The sequence below is a fragment of the Cydia amplana genome, chromosome 1 (genome assembly GCF_948474715.1).
Source record: "Cydia amplana chromosome 1, ilCydAmpl1.1, whole genome shotgun sequence".
NCBI classification, from domain to species: domain Eukaryota; kingdom Metazoa; phylum Arthropoda; class Insecta; order Lepidoptera; family Tortricidae; genus Cydia; species Cydia amplana.
Window position 1 is genome coordinate 19,711,152 of NC_086069.1, and position 23,058 is coordinate 19,734,209.

Genomic DNA, 23,058 nt, shown 5'->3' on the forward strand with positions numbered 1-23,058 from the left:
TGCGCGCGGTGGCTGCACTATGCAGGTTTGCCATGTTACAAAATGACGTAAATTTATTTTCTTACGAATTGATACAATAATTTTCATCTGTCTGTCGGACTATTCATCCAGACGACGCCCCGGGGATTAACGCCATTATCCTAGTTGTGAACTTGTTTCACGGCTGCTTAGATGACACCGTCGACTTATCTGTACTGACTGTTTGATCTCGAGAACTTTGAAAACGGTACGAAGACAGATGACAATTTGTTTGTGATAGATCTCTCTTGACGGTTTTTGAGAGCATAATTGGCGGCCCTTTTAATCTGTGTCATTTATTGTTAAATTATTTCCGGTTCTGTATATGCCCAGATTCATCTGCAAAGACGCTGCCAATATGTTGATGTATGATGATGAGGCAGGAGTCCGGATTTTTTTATCCCAAAGCCCAGTGATTTAGTCCATTGCTTTCACCCAATAGCACAGAATAAATAATAGTACTAAGTACAGAAGACTCACTCTCTAACAAAACGCGTCTGTTACGATCAGCACAGATATGGCCGCTAGGTGGCGACAGCGCCACGCGCGGCTTATGGCTTTCCCCAAAATTGGGGCCGAACGGATGTACTTTTAGCTACTTGTAGCAGTTGTAGCAAAGCGACGAAATCGCGGAGTGAGACACGCCTGCCAATAGTCTGGTTTCTTTTTGATTTCATCAACTCTTTATATATTTTATCTCATAACTAAAAAGTAATGGCATTCATGCTGTATTTGGTCTGCATAACGCTCACCCGTCTCTCGTTAGCAATAAAGAAGAAAATCTGAATATAGGTATTATGGTAAGGTCTGAGGTACTTACAGTAAAAGTAAATATTTCAAAAACAACAAACTCTTTGCAGTGTTATGTTATCTATATCCCATCAATATACATATCACCGGCTTCAATTATTTGCTTTATTCACTTCATTTGCGTTTTTATATCTGCCATTATGGTAATGACTGGTTAGACGAAAGACATCAAAATGCTTTTATTGAACGTACCTATACGCGTTATGCCCTACTCTGCATGTAATGGTAGTCAGAACCATTAATTCACCGGAAAGTGTATTTCGATAGGTACATAGCTTGCTGTATAGGGTCCAGGCGTTATACTAAATTTAGCTGCTGTCACTAATTCCACGCAGACGAAGTCGCGGGCAAAAGCTAGTATTATAAACAGGTAATTTAGAAAAGCCATGGTCACACTTAGTATGAATAAAGTAGTAAGCGATACGCCACAATAAAGAAAAAACTACTTAGGTATATGTAGGTAGGTAAGTGAAATTCACAGATGGTATTATACTCCAATTTATACCTAATAACAATATTGCAATAAGTAATAACAAATGTACCTGCTGCAATTGAAACAGTCATATGGTACCTACCAACCAGATGCTGGTACTTAATACTCATCGAGACAATTCTAACAACCCCAAACTCAATTAGTTTTCGTTGTTTTCTCACAGAGTTTCCAAGGCCACCTCCTGTCTTAATCACCAGATCAGCGTCATCATAATATTGCATGTCATCGGATTGATGTATGCAAAATAAGTGTCAGCTCGATCTTAAATCGGGAAGTGGGTCTAAATTAGCTTCCAAGATTTGACCCACACTAAGAAACTAAGATAGGTACATAGTTACTAACAGGGCAAGTTAAATAAAAGCCTGTAAAATAGAAGCTTAGTAATTGAAACCAAAATATAGATAGTAATAGAAACCTTAGTAATAAAAAATTCAAATAGAAATAAAATCTTATCATATTGGCAGCGGTTGTTTCCTGAAAGCACTCTAACCTAACGCGGGGTTAAATAAAAAAGTTAGTCTATTGACGCGGGTCTATTGTGTTTATTTGTTTTACCTGTTGGCTACTCCACGCCGCTTCCGGAATATAGCCCGACATCGGCAGGGTTTTTTTTAGAAAGAATTATGTTTTAAGGGTCGTTCGTTGGATTTAAACTGTTATGTTATAATATTAATCAAAAAGATCCAAGAAAGTTTCATACTATGTATTACCTCAGGAGCTACTAACACATACAGGCTGCTCCAAAGTAAAAAATCGTAATTTGGTAATTTCTTTGTAACCGCTACACCGGATGTTATGATATATTAGTGAATAATAGTCTCAACTGGAAGTAAGAGATTTGATCAAATCGCTTAAATGTAGAGTAAACTATCATCTACTCCTACCAACAACTACTGTCAACTAGTTTTATCATTTCACTAAACCTGTTTAGCGAAATGATAAAACTAGTTGACTTTTTAAGTTTGTTTCGTCAACTTACTGTCGTGGTTAGGGATTTTGTCAAATTCCTAAACAAATCGAGTGAAATGAAAAAGCGTTTCGCGTTTATTGGACGATTTTGTCTTTTCACTAAACAGAGTCAGTGATTTGGTCAAATGACTGAATTTTTCTAGAGAAATGATGATATGGATTCGCCATTTTAACATCCTGCGTGATTTGATCATATCTCTTTTTTTTACGTGTTTTTAGGTTACGATTTCGTATTATTAGATTGCTCAATTAGAAATGAAGTAATTAGCAAAGAACGAAAAAATACCGTTTCCGTTCCCATACAAAAAATACCGGTATCCGATCCCTGCTAAATACCCTACTGCATAATATGTGCATTTCTGCTTTGTCCAATGGCCTATGCCCCCTGTGTCCCCTGTATAAATTGTGGATATAGTATTTATTTATTAATTAGGTCTTATTCTTTCTGCCTCATGGTTTTCTATATTTAATATTGGCCTGAACGCATTGCAGCAGTAATGCTGCGCTGCGTCGCGATCGGAACGTACCCATATATATCATAGACACTTTTACACTTCTGTCTTAATTTTGAATCAAATCATTTTATAATAATAATGCAGTTGAAGTTTTGTAACAGAATCGGCTCCGAGAATTGCGTGCGTGGCTGTCGAATTTCGCTCGGATACTTTATAGTCGCGTTAACGTTTATGACGTCGAGTCTCCAACGACCATTCCTCGAATCGAACGCCGCCTTTGGCACGCATCTATACTGGGGGATTATTCTTTAACGAACTGTCGGGAAAGTCGTATATTTTGTTATTTGAGATCATCCTTATTCTATACCGATATGGCAGTAATAGCAGGAACGCAATTTTCGTTTATTCGTTAATACACTTGATATGTTTTACATTGCTTATTTGTCATCGTATAATACGATATAAAACCCTTACCACAAGGCTAAAAGAGTACTTTATAAAAGTTGTAACAAAGATTTCGCGTAGTAGGTATAGGCTATGCTCTCTGTCTGCTTGTTATTATACCTCTTCACGCTTAATCAGCTGAGCCAATTTAAATGAAAGGTGTATGAATATAGTTGGAGGCCCGGAAAAAAAGACAAAGGCTAGTTAGGGTTCCGTAGCCAAATGGCAAAAAACGGAACCCTTATAGATTCGTCATGTCTGTCTGTCTGTCCGTCTGTCCGTCTGTCCGTCTGTCCGTCTGTCTGTCCGTCCGTATGTCACAGCCACTTTTCTCCGAAACTATAAGAACTATACTGTTGAAACTTGGTAAGTAGATGTATTCTGTGAACCGCATTAAGATTTTCACACAAAAATAGAAAAAAAACAATAAATTTTTGGGGTTCCCCATACTTCGAACTGAAACTCAAAAATTTTTTTTTCATCAAACCCATACGTGTGGGGTATCTATGGATAGGTCTTCAAAAATGATATTGAGGTTTCTAATATCATTTTTTTCTAAACTGAATAGTTTGCGCGAGAGACACTTCCAAAGTGGTAAAATGTGTGTCCCCCCCCCTGTAACTTCTAAAATAAGAAAATGATAAAACTAAAAAAAATATATGATGTACATTACCATGTAAACTTCCACCGAAAATTGGTTTGAACGAGATCTAGTAAGTAGTTTTTTTTTTATACGTCATAAATCGCCTAAATACGGAACCCTTCATGGGCGAGTCCGACTCGCACTTGGCCGCTTTTTTTTATCAACCATTATCACCATCATTCCACGCAGACGAAGTCGCGTGCAGAAGCTATTAGTACATTTAATAAATAAACAAAAACAAACTCAGTCAACTGAAACGTGTTTACTGAGAAAGCTTGTTTAGCGAAAATCAATAATAGTTACATGTTCCCTACCGATTTGCACACTATGTAGGTAAGACGTTGACCGCTATCCATCAGGCGACCCATGGGCTTATTCCCACTGCTATTACATAGATGGTAAACATCCCTGTGAAATTGCATTTAATCAGGTGTTTGAAGGACATTGCTTATTATGTTAGCGCTAAAATCTATTCCCTGCTTCATTGTTACTCAACATTTTTTTATGTCGCAATGAATACTAGGTTTTATGAGCGTCGTCGCTGAGGCAATAAATGCTTGGCTAACTTTGATACTCTCGCTAGATTATTTATGGAACCCTCCTTTATCAATGTATCAAACCATAAAATCAAATTGTCCGTAGGATTTCACAATCCCTACTAATTTCATAAATGTAAAAGACCTATGTTTTTCTGTCTGTTCCCTCTTCACGCTCAACCCGCGAACCCATATACCCAGCCCCCCTCCCCCCTCCCTCTTTGCATTCATGTAATGTAATTTTTTTTAAACTATTTTTCTACTAATTTTATTTCTGTGTAAAGAGTATTGGGCTCAAAAACTTTGTTTGTATGGTTTAAGGTTATACGTCTTTCCTATAGACGTCACAAAATAGATAAATGTTCTTCAAAACCTAATTTTGTTGCTGAACCCTTGTAGATATTTTCAAACGTTCTACTTCTTAAAAGCTGTATGATAATTTTTTTTATACCTGTACCCGAATAAATGTCCACAGTAAAGACGCCTGTCATTGGAATGTTTTGTTTCACTGTGTTGTGGATAAATAACTTCTATTGACGTAGGTAAGTAAAAAAAGTAGAATCCAAGTATCTCAATCCTTTTAACCACGGTGATGCCTGTTGGGAATCGGTAGTGTAGTAGTGAAAGGCAATCGGGATTCACGCAAGTGACCCGTTGCCTGTTTATAGCTACTATAAAAGCGGTATACTAAAGTGGGGGACATGGCAGATACAAACCCATTCCCCCACTAAACTTATATAGAGAATTCCGATACTTTATTATCTGGAGCCTTTATTGTTTTTATTTCTTTCACGTGTAATTAATTACTCTGTTATACGTACTAATAACTCTGTATATAAAAAATAGTTTAAATACACTCATCAAAATCGTCTCATAAATTTTGACGCTCCGGCGGAAGACACCGTATAGGTACATTTCCAAATACCCTGCATACAGTCATACATACATTGTCAGCTGAAAATGTAAAAAAAAACTAGATAGTAAAGAAATATAAACTAGAACTAAAAAAGATTAACTTAAAGTTTAGATTAATAGAAATCAACGTATGGTATATAATTTCATATGTAGGTCTTTAAGGTCTTTAAAAACAACTTTTAGGTTTATACGTAATTTTCCCCACTCTAACTGTTGAACTGAGTAAACTAAAAATAAAAATTATATGGGACGTAAGTGCCGCGAAGGTACGCCCTTTTTGCTCATATGGCTTTTTCATATTGTATGTTTGTTTAGACAGCTTAAGTAAGTTATCTTAATACCTATACCTACCTATTTACAATCCTGATTTCAATTCCTGATTCTGCAAAAAATAGCAAATATAATATTTTTAGATACCTTTTGTCCTAAATCTACTGTTTTCATTAACATTCCTTCGTATTCAACGTTTAGGAACTAGAAGGATGCTATGTGGCTAAGTCGCGGCGTTCTCCGAATAGCTTAAATACTGGCAAAACTCCACACTTTCAAGCATTGCAGCTGACTGAGATAACGCGCGAGCTGAGCTGCTGAATTGGGGCAAAAGGAGTTAGTAATCTCCACCTGTGTGTGTAGTGTTCTAATATAATAATTTACTAGAACACTGTAAAGTAATGAATACATGAGGTTTCTGGTTGGGCATACGGTTATTGAGTTACCTACGAAAGTTAAATATGAAGTTTATAATGTTCGAAACATTGTAATGAAATTTTATATAATCGATTTCATTTATTGGCTGCTATAACATATTTTTGTTTTACCTATATTACTCGTACCTATTGAATTTACGCTGCTATTAATTTAAGAGGTAACATAATCCCATCCAAATAATGGATGAAGTGGTCTGGTTAGGTAGTTAGTAAAATATTATTGTTATAAATGATATAATATGATATCTTTGGCGTTACCTTTTAAATACGCGTTCCAAAAGTATTTACAAAGAGAGAATTCACAACAAATAGATTGAAAAAAATCTTTGGTTTATTATACCTTCCCCTTTATTCATAAACGCGCTACAAACCTCAATTGGCTAATAATCGTTTGTCCTTATCTGTCATTTTGACTTATGTATTTGTAAGAAAGGGATAAAACATAATTTAACTAAATCAGGCCCGTAATGTTTTATGAATAAGGGGCTACTCAATGATATTTCAGTTGTGGCCACTGTGGCAAGGGGGAAAATTAATTATAATTGTTTGTTCCTAGCTACGAGTAAATACAGCTCACCTAAATATGGGCAAATAATGTAGCTACTATTCTACCGCATCGTATGAATAATAGAACATAAACATTAATTAAATGCTTTTTTGCAGCATACGGCAACCTCGGCAGCGTGCTGAGTGCGCAGGGTCGGCTTGCGGAAGCGGAAATCGCGTTCGAGAGGGCGCTCAAGCACAGACCTAATATGGCCGACGTTCATTACAATTTGTGAGTATAATACTATTACCTCCCCTAAGAGACTTGATACCGTATCAAAGACCTGAGCTTAAACTGGTTTTGATTATATGCCAAGTGAATTTATATTAACTACATTTCGGTAAGTAAATTAATTTTACGTATTCTGTAAACAAACTGCATTAATTAATTACACGTAACTGTTGTTTACGAAGCAAATAAAGATATTATAGTTTTGATCGATAACTAAAACGTAGTTTCGCCAGGCAAAAAATGAGTCAAACATAGGTTAGGAAAAACTCGGAGACGGGAGTTTGTTGGTGCTCTACGGCCTCGTTTAGTGACATCTGCTGCTGGCGGCGATGCGTGTAATCTGTTTGGCCGTTTTGAGTGAAAAGCGCATTTGATATGAGTATTGACACAAAAAAGTCGTAAAAATGGTCAAACTATTAGTTACCTACTTTGTTGACGATAAAACTGAGATTATCGTTAAATGTGACTTTCAGATGACGATAGCAGCAGCGGAAAATGAGTGATGTCACTGTCAATTTTCTTGATCACAACGCGTCAATCTGCCGTATTCGAACTTCAAGATATTCACAAGAGACGATACGTACTAGATCCATTCTAGATACGTTATAGTTTAGATTTCAACTAGTTCTCTTTTGCAGCGCAATTCGGGCAACCAATGTCACTTTTACGATAGATCGTGTTAGATATCTATTAGATGTGAATTAGATCTCTAAGTAATATCTTGTGGAAATCGTTCAAAAGTATCTCCAGAATCGCGGAAATGTCAAATTTGACAGGTTAGATCTTAAACGTATCGTTATCGTATCTTGGCGATGTCTAATACATATCTATTACAAAATCCGAATCGGGCCCAATGACAGCAACGCAGTAAAAAGCGGAACAACTTGTAACTGGCTACGCTCGTAGCGCGTAGCTCGCACTGGCAGTGAATGTGTTAAAACTAAGATTTGACGTCTTAGTGCCCTCCAATTTACACAAGCCTGTTAAAAGCAGACAATTTTGACCTAATCGTAATACCTTATTCAAATTTTGCTACTTAACCATTGTTTTATGTGAGTACCTACCTTAAATTAATAGACTCGAATGGGTAATCAAATCCAAATCTAACTCCAATTCGATCTGATAACACTTTTTATGCGCTGCATGTTTACACCATATTTTTGTTTCGCGTTTATGAAAACGGGAACGCATGAGTCACTAAAATATAAAACTCAATCGAATATGCATACCTACGTCATAGCTATTTTCATGTCCAAAAGTCCAGGGCATTTTCATTTTAAATATATTGTATTAGTTCACACTAAATCTGCTCCACCATGCATAACGACCGTGATACATAAATGTTACTTAAGTATTCAAAAACTTTTTTTTAACGTGCGTATAAAGTGTCCCACTGCTGCCAGGTTGATTGATTATAATTTATAAAACATTAGTTAGTACCCATCTACTTGGTGGTAATAGAGAATGCAATAGGTACCGGGATACCATGATTCCGAAATACCGGGATCCCGCATGAAATTTGCGGAATTAATTCCGCTCATAAATTAAGCGGGATCCCGTGGGATTGAGGAGCGACTTGGTTCTTACGTGTTACTACAAGTAACACGTCGGGCGCGTGCCTATTGGCAAAAATTCTTCACGGAGCCTGAAAGCATCTATGTAGGAAGGGCGTAATGACACGGAAGAGCATTTTACCCGAATTTGTCTATTTATTTAATCACATTTGCTCGTAAGGTGTTATTTCACGTAGGCGACGCGGTCCGTAATTCCTAAATTTGAACCCAGGGCTGTCATGTTGGTACTTAGGCAGAAGTTTTATTTTTGTCTCTCTATTTTCATGACAGGTGTGATGAAAAACATTGTGTGTGCCACGGGCGGTACAGAAATTACGAACTCGTGTTAATTAAGCCTTCACAGACATTCTTAAATCCTTGATTAGGTACCGTCATTATAATTAATTACGGCGCCTTAATTTTTGTACCGCTCCGATACGCTACGCGCATCATGTTTCTATTGACTATCATTAAAATTTTTGTCCATATCTCCCTTGTTGCAGTATTTTTTTCTAAGATCAAGTTACATACTTACTTAAAAATAAAAATGTAATATTCGGCACATATTTGGCGCTAATTATAAAAAGTTACCGTATTACATGCTGTGCTCAAATTAAAGTATAATTTCATTTCAACCATACAGTAAGTATACTTATGCGTCATAAGTGTCCTAATATCTAATGAAAGCCATTATCATTAACAAGTTCCAACAATTTCATATCTGCCCATAAAGTGAATCAAGTATGTTAATATTCGGGCTAGCTCTAAACCCGTTCGCTTGGAATTCCACTCTGTCCCTGTACTGACTACGTATGTATATCCTTTATAATAGAACGTGATACCGCGATATCAAAATGGTTACTAACTGGAGCGGACCGAAATATAAGGTGGTGTCCGTTTATTTGAGTTTGCAGTGCATGAGCACATGACTGAGCTTAGATAAGAGGTTAATTTAGCAGAATTATATTTGACTTGTACAGTAAAGTTTTTTTTTTCATTATATTTAAAACTTCTACGCAAGCAGGGCATTCAGTACAATAGCAATAGCAATAGGGCATAGGTACAATTCCAATTTTCAAACTCACTTTAATTATCTACATCACACTCGCTCACACAGGCAGTCGGCTAAGTACCTAATAAAGCAATAATTTGCACAACCACACGTTTTAGATTCAGTATCAATATGACAACAATCATATTAGAAAATTAAATTTACAGTTGGATTTTTAGTACGTACTTAATAGTCAAGTACGAGTAGAATAAAATTGTACTTTTATAGAAACCGTACCCAATGCAAAAAAAGAAGAAGATGCAAAGAACATTTATTATTCCATCAAATGGGTAATTTTACTACAGGAATTCATTTTACTCTCAATTTCTGCCTCATCCGGTAAAATTTGATTAGAGTGAATAGAGTTAACAAGAAACTAAATTACATTATTGTGAAGAAACCACCTTGCCAATCGTGAATTCGTAAACCGTGGTTTGCAAATCGATATTCAACGAAGCTATGTTCGCCGTAGCCCTGTCACATGTTGCGTTTTTATAATGCTGGTTATTTTTGGCATATTTTTCAAAGTAAACATGACGACGTGCAAAGGGGCCAGCCCTGCGGCAACCATTTTCGATAACAGCAAAAGTTTAATGTACTCAAAGGGTTTTTTAGTTTACCCTCTCCGAATGGAGAAATAATAATGGCCGTGTCTTTTCCTTCGCCCCGGGGACCTAAAAGGCAAAAGGTCCAACCCCTTATTACGGAGTTGGCGCAAGCAAATATTTTAATAATACAAATTTTATCATACTTTACGGGTACATTACTTGAACATTTTGGTTGTTTGCCCCATGTTTTGCATCTAAATAGGAAGTGTGATGAGAATTACGTACAAATGAACTCGTTTATTTACAGGAGCGTTCATAGCATGGTAGCGTTTATCCTCAATATACAAAATTCCTCTCTTTCGTACTCCTTCAGTTAAAAACGAGAACCTTACTAAGCTAAGGGTACTTACAAATAAGCACGAAAACAATAGGTAAGTACTTATTTATAACAAGAGCTTACTTCTACGTATAATGAGATACATACTCGTGAGTTCTTAGATCAGTGTATACTTCTAATAAGAATTATATAATTATTGTTCGCATATATTATTATAAATTACATGTTCCACATTTTTAGGGCACGAAATCACTCGAGCACGTAGCAACATGTCGCTCGAGACTTCTGCAAGAACATGCGGCGTGGATGATCTATTGTGACAGCTGTGTGCCGTGAGAAATTTTCTCAAATAGTTCTTCTATACCTTCTGCATGGCTAATAAGATCCATATTGGAACAGCGGCTACAAAATCAGTGCACGAACTGAATTGCCAACGGCGAATATAGCAGAATCATTGCCAAATTTTGTAAGACTTCCAAAAAGATTAGCTTCCGTGTGAGAACTTGACAATTTTATTGGATTTTAAGAAACGTACCAAGTGTTAACTTAAATAGTATCGGGCTGGAGATAAGTGTAACAGTTTTGTTGTTGTAGTTACAAGAGTCACAAAAAAATATAATATTTATTTATCCTCTAAAATAATTACGAATGGATGTCCGGGGTCATGTCATATCATGATAAGTAAGTAGCTTGTAAGTTGTAATATCTACATTCATGGGCAACATCCACTTAGACGGGCCACTTTGTATTAATATATATTCTTACTTAACGATCCGTTTTCATTGTGCTTGATATATATACATACATATATATTCAAACTTAACTGCAATAGTTAAATTTAGTCTTAATTAAAACAAGAACAGTTCAATTTAGAAAGCTATAACTAGCATATTACGGTATTTGTACAGCTGGTTAATATTACCTATTCGTACAGGGGCTGCATCCAGAAACCCAATTGAACATGAATATGACTGTGTCACTTTCGCACTTATGTAGATGCTATTTATTTAAGTATGCCGTTTATTTTCGGACTTGGACGATTTCAAGAAGGAAACAAATAGACATTTTGGCATTTTGGGACTAAGTTGATTTAAAAAAGGACAAATAATGACAAAGGCGCTACATTTAGGTACATTGAAACCAAAGCATTCAAGCAAACTGTTACAGCATGTGTAGAGCCCGTACGTGCCACGGCCCCGCGTGTTCGAATGCACTAGACCACATTATTCGGTTTCCACGAACTATCGAGCCAACCTCGTCATGATTAAGGCATACGAGTTAGTTTAACTTTTAAGTACCAGACGCTGCATTGTAATTATAAGAGGTTTAGTTGTTGGTTGAATTAATACACACTTGTGTTTTGTATTACACAAAATGTATTCCTTTATATTCTGTTCCTGAGGTATGGATGTGTTCTATGATTTAAATATTTATCTATATCTATCTATTATTGTTATTGTTATCAAATTTCCATTAGCGACAGAAAATACACATTTGTCCGGTATTTATAGTTCTTAACATGACCTTTACTTATTTTAAGTTGAATCTATGAATGTACTAGTATTTAAGCATAAATTGGATAATTACCATTGTATCAATCAAATTAGCATAAGTTTTAAATGAATAAATATTATCTTATCTTATCTTATCTTATTATATATATTATATCGTCGTCTAGTAACCACAACACAAGCCTTATTGAGTTTATGATGGAGTTAGGTCGATTTGTGTAGGATTGTCCCATAATATTATTAACCGTAGCGTTAGCGAAGATCTCCGCTTTAACTCGGGCATTTTGCTTCGTATGTCCGGACCTCTACAGTTCGTGATTCTTAACAGATTTTCGTGAAATTTTGTGACCAGATTCTATGATTAAACAGTTTTTTGTTGATCCAGTTTTTGGATTGTTTTAAAATGCGGAATTAGGTATAAATAACTTAAGTGCCAATAACGTCTAAGACGCTTAAGATCATTGTGAGTTCACTGTGATAACGACTCAATGAACAATTAGGGAGCTACTAGTTTATTTCTTCCTACTTACTCGTACTTGTACCTTGGTAATATATTATTTTCAATGATAGCTTTACAATAATCATCCCAGCTAGTTTGCAATAAAACATCCCACTTTATTTAAAAATAATTCAAACGTTGTATGATGATATGTACATAATATGCGTTTATTGAGTACGAATGGAAGGCTCTAACTGTTCCGCGCTAGCATTTATAGGCCCGGCGGGTGCGACGGGGCGCGGCGCGGCGACACTGGAACGCGCTGCATCGCCGATAAGGGGTAGATTAAACTCGTGTTTGCTCACACACACTTATTTAACATTCTCGCCTGGCACGACAACGCTATTTGCATATTTGTTTGCGAACGTTTCGATGCGCGAAAGCAATATAATAAATGGCCTTGGTGATACGTTCTGTCCTATGGCGTGTTCAGGGTTGACGGGATTTATGATACCAATAATTGCGGTTTCGGCTTATTGGATCCGTATTATCGTGAGCGCAGCCATCATCCACAGATTTAAAATTTCAATGACGTTTCGATAGGGCCCAGTCTTTGCCAAAGGCAGAGATTATTCTCACTGATACAGGGTATGCATCCAGTAGGCAAAGATACTCGCACAATGAATTAATTAAATGGCTATATTATCGCTGGATTTGACTAAGCTGAAATAATCATTATCAGTCTGTAAGTAAATGAGCATCGAAATTGTGAGTGTAGGCTAATTAAGATGTTTCATATTCTTGGTTGCTCTGATTGACACCTTTAATGAGTAATGTTATTACGTCAATGGTGTCATCTGTGAACGAAGTTTTATTTTTAAAAGCTATTTCCTGATAAAATATACATTTTGCTATACATATATTATTGAACCGTGCTTTCAATCAAGGTATGGGAATCGTCCACTCGGAACATGGCGAACAGCTGAACACTGCACACCTCTCTAACCGCCAACTTAATTGGACACGCATGCCCTTGTCAACTTGTTCCTACAGAGCTGTTGTATTATAGTTTCAAACAACGCTTCGCTTTTGGGGAAACTATAGTATATTTACGTAATTGACATAGGTGAAACATAGTCGTATGTTTCTTTTTTAGTAATTTGTTTTCGTAAAATAACAAAGGTTGTCACGGTCACTCGGTCAATTTTGATTGTGATATTTGAGTGTACCTAGTGAAATTATTTCTTACTTCTTTGAACTGCCAGGCTAGCCTGGCGGTAAGGCGTGCACTACAAAATATCTACATATGTATTGATATTTAGCAATCGCTTTTCGGTGAAGGAAAATGTTAATAAGGAATAATAATATAATTGAATGTAAACTTCATAAACATAAAAGAAGAGTGAGACTTATACCCGAATCCACAATCAAACTATCCCATCAAAATCATTACATGTATCTAAAAATATGCAAGTCTTACAACGCATTTTTTCTACTACAGAAAAGTTTTGAGATGTAACTTGGAAATCGAGTCCTATCAACCAGCCTGCGCTGCGGCGCACCAACTTTTAATGTTTTGTTGGGCACGGTACCTGCTAGGCCTCTAATATCAGTCTGCAAATACAGTTTCTTGAGTAATGACCTTATCAGATGCCTGCCGTCTTGTATTTGACAAAAGCATTTTGTCACTATTCTCATATAAAAAATCTGCTGACCCTTATTTGATGCAAGGTCTTACTTGAAAGGATTTCAATGTCCTAATGTGTATAGTTTTATGTACCTGTGTTTTACACAATGATGGGGTGGGTGGGTGCTATGAAGAACAATAATGGGGTTTTATCACTTATAATTATCTCTTCTTCAGCACCATAATCGGCGTTATTTTAATAACCGGCAAAAGCTGTTACTTATACCTATGTGATAGGGCCATGAAAGGTAGGCTTTTTACCACGCTAGTTTTTACCTGCTGCATTCAAAACCGAATTTCGAAGTAAGTTCTTAATTCTCCGTATTTGTTAAAGTTGGTTACGAGTTGGAAGTTTCTGATTTCCCACGAGGCGCCCGCGACTAGGCCTCGTTTAGTGTCAAAGCGCCGCCGTCGACCGCACTCAAGCCAACTAAAACTTTATAACAAACTTTCCATCACAAGTATCACAACTAAGCTAAGCTTAGCAATCGATAAAACTTCATACTAAAAACTAAAAATTATAGCTTTTTAAACATGTGTGTGTGTAACTTAAATGATGTTATCATGTAACTATTGAAACTTTCAAGAATCCATGGTCACAAAATAATTTTGTTTGTTGAGTTTATGAAATTTAAGATGTGCTTGTTAATCAAAACGAGCTAGTTATTTAATGAAAATTATGTTATGTAAATAATAAATAAAAGACATATAAAAAATATTACCACCTTCGGGCATAAAGTATTCAGCTGTTTCATCACTATCACTCTAATGTCACCGCCCAAGCCAATTACTCTACTTTCAATAGCACACTATTTCTAACCTAGTTTCCCACCAAGAGGCGCCGCTCACGGTGATTCGATTTTCTCGTAAGAGCCCTTCTTTCTTATATTTTCTTTGTTTTCTAAAAAGCTCGTTTATGTTTATGCGATAATTTCTCGTTATTTTCTTGCAGAATATTTTTATTACACTCAGGTCAGATTCAAGTTGAATTTTTGCTTTTCAACCAAATGGGTGCACCTAAAAAGATATTTACTTACTGGTTTTGAAGTGAAAACTTCTTTAGCGGCGCTGTGCACTTTCTGAGGTGGAGAAAAAATGATAAACTCGAGACAGCGTAAGGCGTAAGGCGTAAGGCGCAACCCTCTCTTTCTACCGCGCAGCGAACATGTATGCCTGAGCCTGCTGTTTCGTTTTTATTCACCAAAGAACTTTAGTCATAAACTCATAACGTATCATAATCAGGTCAATTATTTAAAACTGGACTTTTATATTAAGCAATAAAGCTCAATGTTCTAATCTTGTACGGGCTGAAATACGAGGATCTCACAGTAACATTCTAATTTTATATCACTCAAATATAATTCAATAAAGCTACATCTGATGAAATCGCTAACAAAAGTGGACTCTAGTACTGGTGAATAAAACTCAAAATATCATGACCAAATATATTTAGATGCGAGGTCTGCAAGGTAATTTTACAATTTCTATTCGAATTTTAAACAATTAACGCTACACATTTGAATTTCGAATTTTAAACAAGCTCACTGACCAGTAATTTCGGAACTAAAGTTTTTCAATAGAAAGGAGGATGGGTCAATTATACATAGTGCTGCGGACATTTTGGACTAGTCATTGAGTTTTCACTACTGTCTGCACTCCTGGAGTGCAACCCGTTGTTTTTAGGGTTCCGTAGCCAAATGGCAAAAAACGGAACCCTTATAGATTCGTCATGTCTGTCTGTCTGTCTGTCTGTCTGTCTGTCTGTCTGTCCGTCTGTCTGTCCGTCCGTATGTCACAGCCACTTTTCTCCGAAACTATAAGAACTATACTGTTGAAACTTGGTAAGTAGATGTATTCTGTGAACCGCATTAAGATTTTCACACAAAAATAGAAAAAAAACAATAAATTTTTGGGGTTCCCCATACTTCGAACTGAAACTCAAAATTTTTTTTTTCATCAAACCCATACGTGTGGGGTATCTATGGATAGGTCTTCAAAAATGATATTGAGGTTTCTAATATCATTTTTTATAAACTGAATAGTTTGCGCGAGAGACACTTCCAAAGTGGTAAAATGTGTCCCCCCCCCCTGTAACTTCTAAAATAAGAGAATGATAAAACTAAAAAAAATATATGATGTACATTACCATGTAAACTTCCACCAAAAATTGGTTTGAACGAGATCTAGTAAGTAGTTTTTTTTTATACGTCATAAATCGCCTAAATACGGAACCCTTCATGGGCGAGTCCGACTCGCACTTGGCCGCTTTTTTTTTCTACATTTAGCCAAATCGCGAATTTTGTCGCGATTTCAGGGATGATCCATAGCAAAAGTGTCTGAGTATATATTGTATTCACCTCGCAAACTATGGTTAAGCGTTGAAAATAAAACCGTATACACGGTGTTTTTTTTAAACTCCATTAACTTCGTGGTATGGCTAAGTACATTTAAGGAAACTGAATGGCATAGATCTTTTTTTTAGTAATTTTTCGTAAAAAGTAATTAGTTGTTGTAACATGGGCATGCTACAATTAAAAATTTTAACATACAAATATCATTTCGAACTTCGATCGTCCGAGATAGTAGGTACGTACTTGCGTTTAGTAGCAAATGCGTAAACTCATACTAAACATAATCAATATGTAAACACGTTCAACAAGGTGTACACGTTCATAAGGGCCTTATCAGATAAAAATAAATTATTGATTACTTAGCTCTGAAACAGAGTTAATTAGAATACCGGTGTCTTTGAGAAAGTAACTTCATTTAAGCTCAGGAATGAAAATTAAAGGAGTTTAAAAAATACGGTTAAGTATTAGGTACTAGGTATTATACAAACACATATATCGGGGCAATAATCAGATGCTTTTTGAAATAAGACCGTGAATCGAAATATCATTTTAATTTAAAAATTCGGCATCAATCGAATCTCAGAATTCGTTAATGCTAAAATTTTCTGAATTAATTTAATACTCCTTAAATCATTCTAGCGTTGTAGATACATGTGCAATACATATACATGATGTAGCGATCGATATTTTTGCGACAAAATATAAGCTTTTCTCTTTTTCTATTGTTCTCGATAGAAGTTGATGATTGTATGAGAAGTTTGGTTATATGTAAACAGAAATAGGAATCCGTGGGGCAAATTTTCTTGACAGGTAGGGACTTCCTATATCGATAAACTCAATTATCGATGCTCGTTCTATATACTAGTGATCGCCACGCATAGAAGAAGAAAATGAGATTGGGTATTTGGTGCTAACTTGTTGAAGCTCTATTCCTTTTGGCTATGTGCGAAGTACTTGGGGGCGAATACAACTACGACAACGGCGATGGGATGCCATCTTCATATTATTTTACAGTTGTGAATTGTCAGATAACTAAATAATGTGGCCGATGCCCGCCAGAGAAACTCTACTGTCACTGCTCAGAGCGAATAACAGAATTTTACAAAAGTTTTTTGTGGTGATGTGCTTGTAGCAACGAAAAAACGTCAACTGCCCCGTGAATATTGTTCCATTCTGAAATATGTATAAGCCAGTCAACAAGCAGTTTATATTATACTGCTCGTCGGAAACACTCAATTAAGGTCAATCTGCCGCTTTTATCCGGTACACATATAAAGATTAACTTTTAGGTCGTTTTCTGCTCGTCTCGGTAGTTTAAACGTATTGAAACTTATGCTTTATTAGTCTTTATTGGCATTCTAATTAGAAAAGGTTTAGTGACACCACGGTGAGTAGCCAACGTGCAAGCGTTAACGCTCTGTAGCGAACGACACGTAACTGTCACTGTCGTACTAGTGTGAAAGAGTGATACAGAGAGATGACTACGATACGCTATGGAGCGTTAACGTTAGTTACGCGCCCAGGGCTCGGTCTAGTTAGTGCACTACCTATGTACTTCAATTAGGTACTCAGAAGTACTAACTGTACTAAGTACTATTTAGTTACCAAAGGCACAGTACCTACATACTGTTTTGACGCGTGTCAAGTAGACATCGTGAGATCATGACAAATATACATTACTGATGTCACACAGTAATGTGTAGGTTTTTAATGTAAGTGCGATAGTGAACATTAATTTAACTGACAATTTGTCACGTCGGCTAAATCGCGGAATGTCGGTATTGCGTGACTACGTAAAGCCCGGCGCAGACATCCGAGCCGTTTCGTGAACATTCGTCGCATAAATTACTTTCAATTTATACGGGCTGCGTTTACGTCGCTCGAACGTGCCAAATTAAACAAATACGTGTGATCATAATTTATGCGTCGTTACACGTTTGTAATTTGTTGCTTGTGGTGCCCAATTATTTTGTTTATCTACACACATGTCATTAGTGCTCTATAATGCGTTCAGAAACCGTAGGAAATGACCAGCTTTATTACAGCCAATTTTACTATGAGAACTTTCTTATCTGTGGTAGTAGGTAAAATCTGTACTTTAATGTTATTACATTACAGATTTTTTGTAACGTTATGAGTTTAAATTTGGAACAGCAGTCAAAACTCAAGTGGGTCTCTATTCTAGTATTAAAAACAGTTATCGATTCGAAACGTCAATTTAGTATGTTTTGTTAATATAAACCGCACGATATTTGATCTCGAGTGACATGAGAATAGGGACTTCATTCGTTTGTCTATTTAAAACTACGGATGCGTGACATACGTGCAAAAAGTTTCCATTCACCGACATTTGAAGTACAGATTATCTTTTAATTAGATTTAAGTATGTGTTTAGTTAAAGTAGTGTATGTAACTGTACATATTTAGGCATTAAAACACTCATGTGATCCTATTAAGAAACTCACTAACGTTCGTTTCTTAAACCCACACTCGTATTTTAATGCCTCTCATTATGTAGCAGTCGCATAAACTACTATAACTGACCGGGATATCAAGGGCTAATGAGTCCCAACTCAACAAGGTTAATCGGACATCAGTAAACATAGGAGAAGTGCTAGGCAAGCTGATAAAGTTCTAACAAAAATAAATAACATTTAGTTGTTCAGTTTGTAAAAAACTTTTAATTAAATTTTATTACCTGCCTTTAGATAATAAGTAATACCTTAACAATAACCAACATCGCAAACAACCCTAAGAGTTTCAATATAAATTAGTAATTGTTATTGAACATTTAATTGATTCTCTTAGAAACTTGGTAATTAATCATAAATTGAACAAGAATTGTTAAATAAAAATAAATTAAGAACAATTAATTTAATTTTGCCTGTTATATTGAATTGTAACATTGAATCTGTTAAAATAATATTGTGGTTATATTTCTGAGTAAGTAAATCTGTTCTATTTATAGACTTATGAACACAACTAGCTGTTGCCCGCGACTTCGTACGCGTGGATTTGTATATTGGAGATTATATATTCTACATTAGCTTAGAACATTATGCAGCAAAAGATAACAGTAGGGACTGTTAATCATTTGTTAATTATTATACACAACCTGGCTACGAAGTTTCAAGCCCCTAACTGAATAAAATTGTTCTCGATATAATCCCTCTCAACCCCCAGCATACTCGTATTTTCAAGTCCACTATTTAGTAAAACCTACTACCTAACTACCTATTTACGAAGTTTGAAGTTCCTAGCTTTAAATAAAACTTGAACTCTCTACCAACTTTCAACCCCTTCTTAAACCTTTTAGGGGATGAATTTTTAAAAAAGCTGAAACTATTTTCATGTATTCTAATAATATATACCTTTATACAACGATTCAAGTCCCGCACTCAAATAAATGTTTGACCTCCATACAAATTTTCAACCCCTTTTTAGGGTTCCGTAGCCAAATGGCAAAAAACGGAACCCTTATAGATTCGTCATGTCTGTCTGTCTGTCCGTCTGTCCGTCTGTCCGTCTGTCCGTCTGTCCGTCTGTCTGTCCGTCCGTATGTCACAGCCACTTTTCTCCGAAACTATAAGAACTATACTGTTGAAACTTGGTAAGTAGATGTATTCTGTGAACCGCATTAAGATTTTCACACAAAAATAGAAAAAAAACAATAAATTTTTGGGGTTCCCCATACTTCGAACTGAAACTCAAAAAATTTTTTTTCATCAAACCCATACGTGTGGGGTATCTATGGATAGGTCTTCAAAAATGATATTGAGGTTTCTAATATCATTTTTTTCTAAACTGAATAGTTTGCGCGAGAGACACTTCCAAAGTGGTAAAATGTGTGTCCCCCCCCCTGTAACTTCTAAAATAAGAGAATGATAAAACTAAAAAAAATATATGATGTACATTACCATGTAAACTTCCACCGAAAATTGGTTTGAACGAGATCTAGTAAGTCGTTTTTTTTTTATACGTCATAAATCGCCTAAATACGGAACCCTTCATGGGCGAGTCCGACTCGCACTTGGCCGCTTTTTTTACCAACTTGAGGGATGAATTTTCAAAAACGCTGAAATTCGTTTTTTTCTCTTTTATTATAATCTGGGGGCACGGTAGTGCCCCCGCCAAGACGAGCAAAGCGAAGCGCAAGGGCACTACCTACCTTTTCTCGAAGCGCTTCGTCGTTTTTTTGAACCCTCATAACTTGGGTTTGGATTATACCAGATAAACAAAATTCTCGGGATATGATGTCAATAGTGGACTTATTAAACATAAAAAATTTCAATTGCATAGCTCTTATACTTAAGATTTTATTCATATCTAAAAAACCCCAATTTCGTCACTGACTCACTCACTCACTGTTGATCATCAAAACCTCTAGGGTACTTCCTGAAGTCCTAGGAAGCTGAAATTTGGTATGTAAGATAGTATTAGTACACAAACAACAAAATAATTCAAAAACTTGAAATTTTTTGCCCCTAAGGGGGGAGAAAGGGGGGTGGAATTTTGTATGGGAAATCAATAACCGCTGAACCGATTTAGTTGAAATTTGGTATGTAGATAGTTTTTGTAATGGGGAATGGCATTGAATAGTTTTCAACCCCAAAATCACCCCGTAAGGGTGAAAAGGGGGTGAAAAAGGGCGTTAGGGGAAAAGGTGGGTTGAAGTTTGTATGGGGAATCAGTAAAAAGCAGATTGTATAAAAGATGCCCCGAGGTACGTATTTCAGGATTTTTAATAGTACCTTAAATCACACGTGCAACCGTTTAAATTAGGGGATGGAAGCAACTTACAAAAAGAAGTGAAATCCCACCAAAAACATTTTCATGTAAAATGTTGCCAAGACGAAACCATAAGGCTCGCACTGACAAAAAGTTATCAGATCTCTTGTAGAGCCAAGCTTCTAACTCTACAAGCCCTAACTTCACAAACTCTACACCTTAGTCAAAATAAGTGGCTTGGCCGTTTCGTTACTCTAAGAACTATTGTATTATAAAAAATAATGAATAGTGAATACATTTTTCACCTTACGTCCATGTGACAGTAGCGAAACGGTCAAGCCACATATTTTGACTAAGGTGTAGAGTTTGTGAAGTTAGGGCTTGTAGAGTTAGAAGCTTGGCTCTACAAGAGATCTGATAACTTTTTGTCTGATAAATTAACTGAAAAATTAACTGATAAATGTTTTTGGTGGGATACCTTTTTACGAAGTTTCAAGTTCCTTGCTTACAATAAAATTTGAACCCCAAGCCCCAAGACAAACTTTCATCCCCTTTTTAACCCCCTAGGGGTTGAATTTTTAATAATGTTCAATTAATGTTATTTTATGTCACGCGTTTATAAGAAGTTTCAAAGAATTTGTAATGGATTCCATCTTTCAACCCCTTTTTAACCCTGTTAAGGGATGAATTTTTAAAAACGCTGAAATTACTTTTCTTGTATTTTAATAATATGCCCATATACAAAGTTTCAAGTCCCGCACTCAATATATTTTTCGATCTCCATACAAACTTTCAACCCCTTTTTCACCACCTTAGGGGATGAGTTTTCAAAAAAGCTGAAATTACTTTTCGTGTATTTAAATAGTATACCTTTTTACGAAGTTTCAAATTGCTAGCTTAAAATAAAACTTATAACCCCATATAAATTTTCATCCCCTTTTTAACCCCCTTAAGGGATGAATTTTTCAAAATCGCTTCTTATCTCCTATTCACTTTATAAATATAACCTGACCTGATGTGCAAATTTCAACTTTCTATCTTTTGCGTTGATGAATCAGTCAGTCAGGACACGTGCATTTATATACATATAGGTAGATAGATAACCATGAAAGGCAAATTAGATTACATTGTTGATATGTGTTAGGATTGAAACTTTTAGTGATTCGACATTGATCCAAACCATCGAGTCCGAAATCTAACCTGTAGTGCTTGAAGAAGAATAGGTCGTTTCACCGTTAAATTGACGTCAGGCCGCGTAGCCAACATGCCAATCGCTTATGCTCCGTAGCGATTGAAACGCAACTGTCACTGTCGCACTAATATGGAAGAGTGATAGAGAGACACACAGCGTTTCGTTGTCGAAGCGATAGCGATTGTCACCTTGGCTAGGCCGGCAGGTCCTTAACGATAGATTCTAAGATCCTTATTTAAAATATAAAAGAAAAAAGTCGAATAATAATAATACACATGCCCGATACTTTTTAATAATACCTATACTATATAAAAGTACAAAACAATGAGCGGTAGCAAACAGCAATCGACAGCAGCAAGTCCTGTAATGTGCTCTTTGTCTAGACTTACACAATAATGAGAGAGGAATTAGTAACAAATTGTTAGTAGAGTATGGTCGGGTCGGACGGTTCTCATTAGTGCTCGCCGGGCCCACGTTGAGCCAGGCTCGTTGCGGAGCCTGCATTATTCATGTGGACAATATTGCAGCCGCGGCGATGCGCCCGCTAAGTGAAGAGCGCTAGCGGTTATTGGTAGAACTTCTATTTTGTGGCACTATTAGCGGAACACATCGTCCGTTTGCAAGCGTGATTGCTTTTAGTGCACTGCGAGTATTGCCCCTGTGTCGTTTTGTGACGCGTAAAGCGACACTTTGATGTCAGAAGAACCTTTGTGGTCAGTTAAAACCGTCGCCGTATTATATGAAGTTTCAAAATGTAGCACGTTGAAAATGTCATGCAATCAATGCACATATACTATTCCCTACCTTACCTAACACTTAAAAGGACATGTTGTTAAGGAGTGGTATTTCTAAAGGATATTACAGTGTTGTAATCATAGAAATCGTAACTAAGA

General features: G+C 36.2%; 1 protein-coding gene across 1 annotated transcript in view; it reads left to right on the forward strand.

The window, feature by feature from the left end:
* The window catches only part of LOC134649779 (protein O-mannosyl-transferase TMTC2), a 96,900-nt gene that overhangs the window by 66,676 nt on the left and 7,166 nt on the right, over window positions 1–23,058 (forward strand). The window contains exon 4 of the mRNA XM_063504608.1: window positions 6,654–6,768. Coding sequence (XP_063360678.1) covers window positions 6,654–6,768 — 115 coding nt within the window. The remainder of the gene's footprint in view (window positions 1–6,653; window positions 6,769–23,058) is intronic.